The 12,067-nt window shown below is 36.8% G+C and overlaps 1 protein-coding gene across 1 annotated transcript in view; it reads right to left on the bottom strand.

The window, feature by feature from the left end:
• Positions 1–808: 808 nt before the first annotated feature.
• The window catches only part of TSPAN4 (tetraspanin 4), a 1,260,229-nt gene continuing 1,248,970 nt past the window's right edge, over positions 809–12,067 (bottom strand). Inside the window, exon 7 of the mRNA XM_044082887.1 lies at positions 809–2,312. Within this exon, the coding sequence (XP_043938822.1) occupies positions 2,244–2,312 (69 nt within the window). The 3' untranslated portion in view covers positions 809–2,243. The remainder of the gene's footprint in view (positions 2,313–12,067) is intronic.

Genomic DNA, 12,067 nt, shown 5'->3' with positions numbered 1-12,067 from the left:
TAGTCAGAGGAACATGGGACTGCGCAGCCCATGATGGCTTGGCCATGCTGTGTTGGGGAAGAAAGAGGTATTTTAACTCAGTTACTCCTCATCAGCATACAAGTGGAAGGTTGTGTGGGACCATAATGGTCAAGACTGGGGACAGGGGCTTGGCACTCCAAAGCCAGTGGTAAGCACTTATAACATTTTGGGGGTAAGCATGTATACTAAACTGTTGTAATATACCTTGTGGTGATGTGGGTGCTCATGTCTGCCACCTGAGGATGAGTTACAGCTGAACACAAACGTTGTCATTTTCTGGGATGCTAGTGAACTCACAAATCACCTCCTTGGCTGCCTGGATGATAGCCCCTTCATTCCTCCAGTCAGCACTTGCACTTGGACTGGCGACAAATGAAAATGGAGGTTTGATTGTCAGCAGGCATGCAGGAAAAAGAATAAAGGAGCAAATGTCTAGCCCTGTCATGCAGTTAAGTACAACTTACCTTAGAAGCAAAATGGTGGTAGTGAATAAAAGACAATGTAAGTAGAATAACAGAATGAATAAACAGAATATTAATAACTATTCCGGACAAAGACCACACATTAGTTAAAATCAGTTTCATGTTCCACATATCAGTCAGAGTAATATTTTTGCATTGGTGGTTCAGTGGTAGAATGCTTGCCTCCCACACAGGAGATCCAGGTTCAATTCTCAGCCAATGCAGTGCCTCGTTTTAAAACAGCCGAAATAGCTCAGTTGGGAGAGAGTTAGACTGAATAGAAACAAAGTTTAATGCAAGTAAAATACTGCATGCAACTACAAGGATTTATGTTATTATACACCTCCTTTACTTCATTTCAAGTGTAACTGTCATACTGGTTTCCATGTTATAATGTTATTCTGCCATACAGCACCGGAAAATCTTCTTAAAGTAATAATTAATGGCTTTTATAGTTATGGAATGTGCAGTACTCTGAGTGAAAAATATTCATTGCAGTTCCTGATAAATGTTCAATAATATTTTAAATGATTATATACAGAGTTCAAAAGATCCTTCTGAAGTTTATACTTGCATAATTGTCACTTTGTTGGACTAATGACTTTTGAACATATTTTACTTTTGGTATGACAAGGAGACATTCTGTAATGCAACTTCATATATACAGATAGGCTGCAGATTAGTCCCATGACATGAATAAGTAACAAGATTTTACTGAATTATTTTTTGTTATGTTTTGCACACTAGGTGATGCAGAATATTCATTTTGTTCACAAGAAAGCTAGCCCCCCACACTATTTTTGAAGACTGTTTTGTCTTACGTTTTCCAAATTGAAACTGACCATAACTAATCCACTTTGCTTAGCTCAGGATGCCACTTTAAAATTTTTCTAATATTGTGAAAAGCACACAGTTCTTTGACAGTGACATTTGCAAATTAATAAATGTGTGAATTTAAGATGCGAGTCATTATACACTGGCAGCAGACCTTAGTGGTAACTATAATCTAATGAGGAACTTTAGAGATGAGTGGCTTGCCAAAAGAAAACGCAGATCTTACTTACATTTATAATATGAATAAGGTTTTGTGATACATTTTGTTCAGTAACATTTTAGGGCAATGTACCACTTAATTCTGTAAACCAGCAGTGGACATCTTAGAGACATTCATGTCAGCCATCACATGGCCTATAAAAAGGAAGTCATTATTTGCTAGTTATGTTTCACTGTAGCATTGTACTAATAATTTTACTTACTAAGTTGAATGAGCAGACAAGTAATGTCATAGCATAGCCAATAAAATCATTTCTTCTCTTCTAAGATAATTTAGCTATGAAATGGTTAATGGCATAACAAATACTGCTCATATCAAGGATGTCACCTAAAAAGCAACCTCCAGAACTGCTGTATTGAATCCTTACTGTTACAGAAATATTTTAAGACCAGATTTTACTGTGAGCTGTTAAGTTGTCAGATATAGGTACCCAAACCATCTCTCTCTCGCATTCTTTTAGTGTCACTGTTTTATATAATACACTTTCATGCCTACACTGGTTTGCATGCTTAACCACAAATCATTCTATGAGGTTCTGTCCTCTGAATAAGCAATATGTGGTTCACTGGTCCAGGTTCCATGTTCTCACATATAGCAAATGCAGTCTGTTTTCTGAAAACAAAGAGAAGATACACGAAACTGAGGAGACAATCTGGCTTCTGATGTTCATCAAAGAAAGCAGTGAACTGCTGCATGCTGAATACAGTTTATGCATAAAATGTATCTGCTTTTACCACCTGGCAGTACAGTGTCATCGCAAACGTGAGTCCAAGAATCTGTGAGAGACAAAAAGTTAAAAGATAAATATCCACACTGCGACAATACTAACTTATAAACAGAATAAAGATTTGAGTGGTATTTCATTGTGTGAGATAAACCAGACTGGCACCTGCTTCCACCTTTTCATTTAAGTACATTTAAAGGAATGGCTTGACCTAAAGTCCAAAATTACAAGGAGTAATACTGATTGTGTTTCACTGGTGGGGCCTGTAATGGTTTGTTCCATTAATCAGTGAGTCTCTATGCCTGCAGAATGTCTGTACATACAACTGACACTCCTGAGTTGCAGTATTTGCCTGGAAAATGTAAAATACTTTGCCCCTGTTTTTAATCACACGGATGATGAAGTAACTGTGGAATCCCAAGCTCTAGTAACCCACCACTTGTTAAATTCCAAACATTTGTGTTCAGTTCTCATACTGCCCACGAAGGTCACTGGAAAAATAGAATGTTTATTGCTACCTGCATATGCAATTTCTTTTCAATTTTGTTAATAACATAAAGCTGGAATAATGTATTCAATGCTAAAGGTCAGTAAAAAAGAAAAAACACATTTCCAGTGCAGAGTAATATATGCATAGTCTGATGTTTTTTCATTTTATGAGTAGTTGAGTAAAGAGTGCAGAATGAAACCCTGCAGAATGAAACGGGTATCTCTGGAACAAAAATAATGAATGCAAGAATGCAGTCATTTTATAAAGGCAACATAATATGCAGCAGAAAAAAGGCAGTGAATAAAATGCACATTTCAGCAAACTAGTGATTTTGCAGTAGCAATTAGGTAAGTTAATTCCTGCAAATGCTGATTACTAACAGGAGTTGTTTACCTCATCACCATCTTCAGTCACAGCCCTTCTGAAATTTAGCAACACTAACCAACTATTGGCACTAAACAGCTTGATTTTTGGGATGCTTGTGCAGAAATAAAAATTGTATACACTTAATGCATGTATTTTATGCATGCCTGAAGTTCACTGCAAATTCTGAAATTATAATTTTCCAAAGGGTCATTTAATCCAGTCATGCATGTGCTTTTACTGAGAATTAATGTTAATTTACTCACTTTTACTTATGCTGTGATCTCAAGTGTATCAGATACTTTGTTCTCTAGATCTTAAATTCCAGTTCATGCATATGCATTCCCACTCATGCGCATGTGCACACACACACACACAAACACAAGCACGTGTGTATGCAAACACACACCCACACATACTTGTGTGCACACGATTTTCATTCCCAATGTTTATTGAATATTTGTGCATTGTGTGTTATCACTACCTGTGTGAAACAATAATGTGTGTGTGTGTTTAATTGAAGACAGAATCCTCTAGCTATGCTTATACTATGATATACCACTTTGTGTGTTTTAATTGAAGACAGAATTCCCTAACTATGCTATTCTATCATATACCACTGTGTGTGTATGTGTGTTTGCGCACATTTACTTGAGGACAGACACCCCTAACCATGCGTATTCTATCATATACCACTTTATTCACAGTTAACTATGTGATCACTTGCAGTGGTTTTCATTAATTATAGCTGGAAATTAGCTCAACCCCTCTTGCAGGTCTTTCAAAAACAGTGCAACTCAGTGGAAACTCCAACCCTGCCAGTGATGAAATTACTACCCAATGTCCATCCCATGCCTATAGGAGTCTCTACTCCTGTTCTGCCTTACAATGTCATGACTTTTTAAGTCATTGTATGAAAAAAAAATGTGTTACTTACTCTGCATATTCTAGTACTTGATTTCAGAGCTGGTTTTGCAGTTATATATCAAGTCAGGCCAAGTAATTAATTACAGAATGAATATCTGTAGAAACATATGCTCAGGAATGAATTTGGAAATGACTTCAGGGCAACTTAAATATTTAGTCAGCAAGGGCACTCCACATCAAAGGATGCTTTAGTGACCTAGCTTCTGTAAAGAAGAAATGTACAAAGGCAGAGCCTGCTGATCTAATTTAGTATCAGACTTCTTAATCGAAAAGTGCCGTAAAATCTGTGTTCTGCAACAAACACTTGACCTTATGTCATACTCCGGTCTCCCATCATTACATCAGATAAGTAGGGTCCTGATATTGATAAAATCCTACAATGTAATGTATCTGCTGTTTAAACTTTTAAACCACAGACTTTATTTATCATAAGTAATAGGAGGAATAATGTCATACAAATTTCAATAGATTTGTACCTGGTTCTTGATATCAGATGTCTATGTGAGTATTTCTGCACTACACTTTAAGTACATAACTCTTTTGTCTTACTGTTTGTCTTAGCAAAAAATGAGATAAACGTTATATAATTGCTCAATTAAAATATTGTGATTCAGTGTAGTGCTGTGTTTGCAGCCTAGTTTCAGACAGTTTTTAATTAACTCCAAACTGAATAAATAGTATTTTATGCTACTTTTCTATTGATTGATTAAGGAACTAGAACTTGTCCCAGACCTGTAAAGTCCATACCCTCCTGTCATTCAGATTAGGAGTATTTTAACCCTATTCTGTGGATAAAAAGTACAACTGCTTACTTGCTTACCATTTCCCAATCACCCTTGCATATATTTGTTTCCTTGAAAAAAAGAGTAAGTAATAAGCCAATGTATACCATACCCACTCATAAAAACTAACCATTGTTCTAACCAGACATTATATTTGCAACAAGTGTCACCCATAGTAATTATGAGGCTCCGTTTTAAACTATTTTGGCTGGGATGTTCCCAGTTCATCCTCCCACTCAAAAAACCCCACCACAACCATCCAACCCTTACTCACCTGTCAGATTCCTGGATTTAACATTATTTCAGATTATCAGAGATATGTGCAATTACTCTTTATTAAAAACAAAATTATGTCAAAAAACAAAATTATGTCTTTTTTTTTTTTTTTGTTGAAAATATGCTAAAACTGAAGTAAACTGAAAACTTCTCTCCTTAGATTAAATACCCTATGCACGCCATTATCTTTGGGAGGAGATGCACACAGCACAAAGCATACTAAATAAAGCTCTTTTGAACATGAAACATGGTACTTATCTCCTGAGTCATCACAGACCCCAACTCCTGTCCACCTAAAGTCCAATATTCTCGGATGCAGGGAAGTGTAGTACAAATAATTAAGTGGGGATGGCTTGATGGTTGAGGGGGACTGAAGACAAAAAGAGCATAACAATTTTCTAATCTGCATTGTGCTTTCTCGTCTCATACTTTCTTTCTTTCTTTCTACATGGATTTCCAATAACTTCTGTGTATGCTCTGAATTGCTGGGAATCCTTTGCCCAGTTAATTTTCATACCTTGTTACAGTCAGTGTGCTTCCACAATACTGCATGAACATGAAGAACTTCATCAGAATGCATAGCAATCTCTGCAATCATCATCATCATCACTGCAGGCCTCTCCTTACAAATGACATTGCTGATATGCTACCATACATGTAACTATTTGTAAAGGGTTATTTTATTTAGTTAATTATTTGTTAAACTACATAAGTGGACTCTAATGATTGCAAATCATTTCCATTATAATAATTTATAGTAACCCCTAAGGAGCATGTTTTGGCAGGTGAGAGGAAACCAGTATGCCTTAAGGAATCCACACTAAACTCATACAGTTTATTTAGCTTTCTAAAATATATGTTCCCCAAAACTCTGTCCCAGTCCAGTCTTGTCCCACCATTTTCTGTTTTTAAGCATCTCCGTGCCGCCCTACCATTTTGTATGTAACTCTGAAACTGTGGTATTATTGCAGAACCTTTATGTCTCACACAGTATCTGTTGGTTGTGTGCCTATTTTAGCCAAGGAAAATTAATTTCTACCCACCTTTGTCTTCTTCCACTCAACACATAGCTTGCAGTTTATTTCTGTGCAATTAATTTGATCCAGTCTGCAAATGCAGCAAGGGTTTATCTGGTTTAATTTTGTCACAAGTCGTGGTGATTAAAAGTTACCTCCCATCATAGTTTTTTTTTTGTTTGTTTGTTTGAGCTTGGTTGTGCTTAATAGTGCTTATTTTCACACTGGCCAAGGCTAACAATTCCACTGTTACTTTTTTGCTCTTCTTAATTCCATGTTTTCCTTTTTCTGCCAACTACTTCTAACCACTGCAAAGTATTAGTCGTAGCCCATATAATTCTGTAAATATTGCATTAAATGTGCTTAACAATAAAATTGAAGAGATTTATAATGCACCACATGCCATTATTATGGAATAAACTCTCCACTGAGATTAGGAGTTCTGTATCATTCAGTGGTTTTAAACTGCCTCTGGACTATGACATAGGACAAAAAAAGTACTGTTACAGCATAAAGGAATTTCTTGATGATCTCCAGATCTATAATGCAGTTAAAGATTGCTATGAACTCTTAAATATCTCTACTTATCCATATACAGTACCCCTTCTGGCACGTGTTTTTTTAAATTGACTATTACTTTGCTGATTATGACTTACTGCGGGCATCTGTGGGCATTTAGAGTGCTCTGCTAACGAGCTCTTGGCACTGCAGGATGAGAAATACACTCTTAATATCACTCATTAAGACTGGTATTCTTTCCTGAATATCACATCTGTTTGCATATTTGGCAAGTCGAAGCATCATAGACCCCATTTTAGACGCAACTATAGTCTGCTCCTTTACCTTTGCTGAGGTTTCAATGTCAGCCTGATACCACTCCAATTAGTTGCCTTACAGGACTGCACAGAATCCTACTCATAATTTCAAATACTATCTGACCTTATTTGACTGTGAACATGCTATTAGTGCTCAATGCCTTTTAATAATCTGTCTGTTTTTCCTTTTGAGGTATACTCGTATCTGATTTCTTGCACATCCAGGCACTACCAATCCATCAAAGTGACCACCCTCTACAGCTTTCTTTCCCAAGTGCAAATTTGCTTCCCTGTAGTAACATTGGCCCAAAGAAATCAGCATGCACTCCTACAAACACTTAATCAGGTATTCATAAGCCCAGTATAAGTGCATGCATCTTGCACAGTACACATGGATCATGGTACTTAATGGTGGCAAAAAACATACCTAACAGTTTTCTTGGTTGGTACACATGAGGACATAGAATGTTATTCTATATTACGCATTTCTGTGCTCCATACCTGAGCCTGACAATGCTGCAGAGTGCAGCCATTGACAGTTGGTTAGCAGGGTCTGATATACGTTATTTAACAGCTATACATAGTATGGCATATTATTGATTACTAAGTTGTTATTCTCAGTTATGCCATGGCCAATCATTTTGTCCAGTAGTGTTTCATGGAAATGCTTCACTCCTCAAGCATGATGCAGACCTAGTCTCATTACCTTACTAGGATAACGAGGGGGGATCTGGTGCTGTATGAGTTTCTATTAGTGGGAGCTTGACAACTTTACAACGTGGGGGTGGGATAAGTCTGGTTATGGTAGCAGACTTGCTTCTACCAAAGCGAGCCTCCATGAAAAGAGAATCACTGTACTGCCAAGTGCAACACTGTTGAGTAGTTTTAGCTAGAGCTCCATAGGATGGCCTCTTGGGGTCATCTGCTACTCTGATGGCTTTGTGCACTTGAGTTGCATATGACTGGAGAAAGTGATAATTTTTACTTGTATTCCACCTGAGTACTATGGTCACACAACAAAGGTAACTCCAAGTGCAGTATTTTATCCCACTGAGTACCCTGTTTTATTTACTGGAAAGGGCTTTGATAACACATTCTACCATGCATGAGCCCTGCTCCATAGCACACATTTTTTTATGAATAATATCCACAAAGTGCTTTGTCAGCCTGCCAGATGAAGGAATGGGGTGAGTAGCCAACAGTAGATTTACTGCTACCTTCATCCAGCACACTTCTCTAGAGTCTGGGCAACTGTTTGAAACATAGGTCACATGGGGAGTAGTCAGATTGTCATCCCTAAATGCGACTGAAACAACTCTGCTGTAGGAAATAATGGCACCATTGAAATATAATAAAAGCAGACATCGTTGCCCTGCCATGCACTCTTCAGCAGATACCCATAAGAGTAAATAATGCAGCATTGCACCAAGACCAATCTTGACAATTAAAAGTATACTCTATCTAAGTGTCACACCCAGGCCATTTTGTGGTGCAGAAAGCAGTATATAGAGATATATTAACAAATGATCTTACCAAAGGTGAAAGGAACCCTCAATGGCTGAATAACAGTACTCAACTACAGTAAAGAAAACCCAGCAGCATAAATATAGCGACGCATATTCTAACAACACACTATATCATACTTATTGTACACTGCTTGGGCAGTTTGTGTAACAATAATGATGCAAAGCATGCACACAAAAATACAATTTATACCTATTAAAATTATATAATAATAATAATTCTAAAAGTCCCTGTCATCTCTTTCAGCATGTAACTGTCTAAAACTGCAACCCAGAACAATCATAGTTGCAGTGATTTACAGCTGTACACGAGAAGAAGCTTCCAAAAATATTCAATGAACTTAAAGCAAAAAAAGCCTTGTGAATGGATGGTACATCAAACAAGCATTTAAAAGAACAGAATGAAGCAATTATTGAACCATTAGATGTAATATTTAAGAATACATTTGAACCACACAGTGCACTCCATGCACAGTTTTCTAATCACTAAGAACCTTTCAATTATTTCTAACATGGACATTCAACCTCCCACTTTCAATGACGATTATCTTATTACCTTCCACATCAATGATGATTATCTTATGACCTTCCACATCACAAGCTAATCACTCAGACAGTCCTCTAAACATTTCAATTGCAGGCCCAAATCAAGCAAGAAATAGAAAGAAAGAAAGAAAGAAAGAAAGAAAGAAAGAAAGAAAGAAAGAAAGAAAGAAAGAAAGAAAATGTTACTAGCTTCAAAAATTGCCTTACCCTTTTCAGCTGGTCTTCCATCATCAATATATATGACCCCAACACAGCTGCACTTCTCAATTAGACTGTAAATGAAATACAACAGAAACTCTTCCTTTTTATGAAACATATTTTAAAACACAGCAGGATTAACAAATTAACCAAAGAATTCAAACTCCTCCACCTCAAATTAAGACATGAATGCTGTCACTCATGGAAAATAAAACCCTGTCCCTGAAGTTAAACAACCTTCACAGCAAAACAAGCTGTATGCAGGCATGAAATCAACCACAGTAAAATTAAATAGTTATTCCCCCTTAAAAAAACAAAGTATTTATGGTAAGAAGTCATATAGTTTACAAGCTGGAAAACATCAGACAACACTAACTTCTCCAACACCCTCCATTTCTCTGAAGGCAACTGTTCAGGCTCTGACATCCTAAAATAATTCAGTCATCTCATTGATACATCTTTACACTATTCCCTACCTCAACCCTCCAAGTTCCCTCTCCTCTTATATTTATTCTTCCCCTCCACTTTATGAAAACATCATCTAAAATCATTGTACACTTACTGGCTCAAACCCCAGTGATGGCCTTCTTCGATAAGGTAACTAGTACTCATGGTTCATTTACCATTACAAACATTTCCACATCAGTCCTCTGCTTCATATCTACAGCATCTGCCCAACTTGCAACATTATACCCAACATCTGGAACACAGTTCTAATAAAACCACTCCCTAAACAGCCACAATCAGAATCTACCTCACACATCTGCCCTACTTCCATTAGTCCTTCTGGTAGTAAAATGTCTAGAAAGTAACCTACATGCATTCGGCTCATAAACTGTCTACATGTACCCAACCATCTGACAGCAATGCAAAATGACTGCTTTGGTTACACTACTAGGACTGCTTTATAGCAGCATCTTGCTAAACATTTACAGTGGCAATTTAACTAGTACTTTCTTCACTGAACTCACAAAACCCTTTGACCTAATTGACCAAAACTTCTTTCCACACAAGCTACTAGAATTAAGCATCAGTGTAAAAACCTACACGTGGTTCACTGATTTCCTTATCAAGAGAATCTTGCAAGTCAAAATAGACACAGGAGGGTGGCCTAATGGTTAAGGTGTTTGCCTTACAAACGCAAGGTACATGGTTTGAATCTCACAGGGGACAATTGGCTAGGCTTAAAATGGCTCGCAAGGGCAGTTAGCCTAGTACTAATCTATGAACCTATGAACCTATGAATGAGCCTCAGTCATTAATGGTGTACCTCAAGGCTCAATTCTCACTCCCCCTTCTCTTGTCTACCTTTATTAATAGACTATGATCTGACCTGCTTCACTTACCTCTGATTCTCCATGCAGACGATATGGTGATTTTCAGATATAACCGTTATCATGCTGCAATTTAGTCCCAACTTGAATCTGTCCTCTGTGTGAACATCACAAATGGCTTGTCAGTGGAAATCTACTCCTTGGCCACCAAAAAACTAAAAATATATCACTCGATACACCTCACAAACTGGCTAGATCCCCACATCTTTAAACATGGAAGACATTAATAACACATTCCAATAGAAACAAAATTCTTCAAATACATAGATATATGAGCTGACCAATGCCACTGCTTCGAAACCCACAATGAGAAAATAAAATCAATATTAATACCTTTCTGTTCTGTGCTAGAAATAAAATCACTCGCCATCTGTCTGCTCCAGCTAGAATACCTACAGGCAAAAGAGGTCTTCTAAATCAATTTGAATATGGATTACCATTTCAAAAAAACTTATCTAATCTGCAGTGTATCCCTAATAAAATATGTTGTTTTATTACTGCTTCCCATCTGTATGAGCATCACTGCATCACAGTCTCCAAAGACAATTAATGGCTCCCCATAATCGTTTGAGCTGGTATTCTAATAGCGTCCTTTCTTTTCAAACTCATACACCTCCTTCACTCTACTCACCGCAAAACTCACAAAAAAGCCCTCTCAAATCCCACAGAAGGTTTTCCCTAACAATACCAGCTTTACAAACCCCATAAACCAAACTTCACTGTACTGACCACTCCCACCACTGAGCTAAACCTCTGCCTTTCCGTTCCCTTATTTCTTTCAGTCGGTTCCATTATTTCCTTGAGGTGAATTCCAACACAGGATTGTTGGGAGTCCAAATATTTAGCAAAATACCTTCAACTAAATAATTTTGTTTCTAAAAATAAAATAAATCCAGTTCCAAATCCTCCTCCTACAAAAAAGAGACAATATGCAAGATTACTTAATTATTTATTATTTTATTTCTTTGACATTTGTCAACCAGGTTGGTCCAACTGAGCTAAAAGCCCATTTTCAGTGGGGACCTGAGGTGAAAAACTCCAGTACAATAAATGTAAATAAATAAATGCAAAAAAAAATATATATATAAACAAACAGTGAGAGGATGCTGACATGATATAAAGAAAGATATATAAAATAAATAAAATAAAATAAATAAATAAAATAAAAAGATGAGATATAAGTTGTTATACAGCATGGCAAATACAATGAAAATACAAAAACTGAAGCATTACTTAAAGAAACAAGTTGTTACATAGCGTGGAAGCATGCAAACTTGAAACATCAATTTTTACATAAGATGTAGCAGATAGTAAAATATAAACTTGAAGTACAGGTTGAATGTATCACATAACTTGAAATAGAGGTTGAATATATGACATATTTTAGTGATACAGAGATACCCTGTAGTTGAGAATGCAAGTGAGTTAGAGATGTAAAGGAAAAAAGTAACAGGAAACTACTAAATTTTATAAGAGTTGAAGAAAGAGTTCATGTAGGGTCCTGGCAGGTGCAGTTCCATGAGTTTGATAAGAAGTT

The sequence above is a fragment of the Protopterus annectens genome, chromosome 9.part0 (assembly GCF_019279795.1).
Source record: "Protopterus annectens isolate FY-2018-M chromosome 9.part0, PAN1.0, whole genome shotgun sequence".
NCBI lineage: Eukaryota > Metazoa > Chordata > Ceratodontiformes > Protopteridae > Protopterus > Protopterus annectens.
Note: the sequence above shows the minus strand (reverse complement) of the source record. Positions and strands in the feature narration are given on the sequence as shown.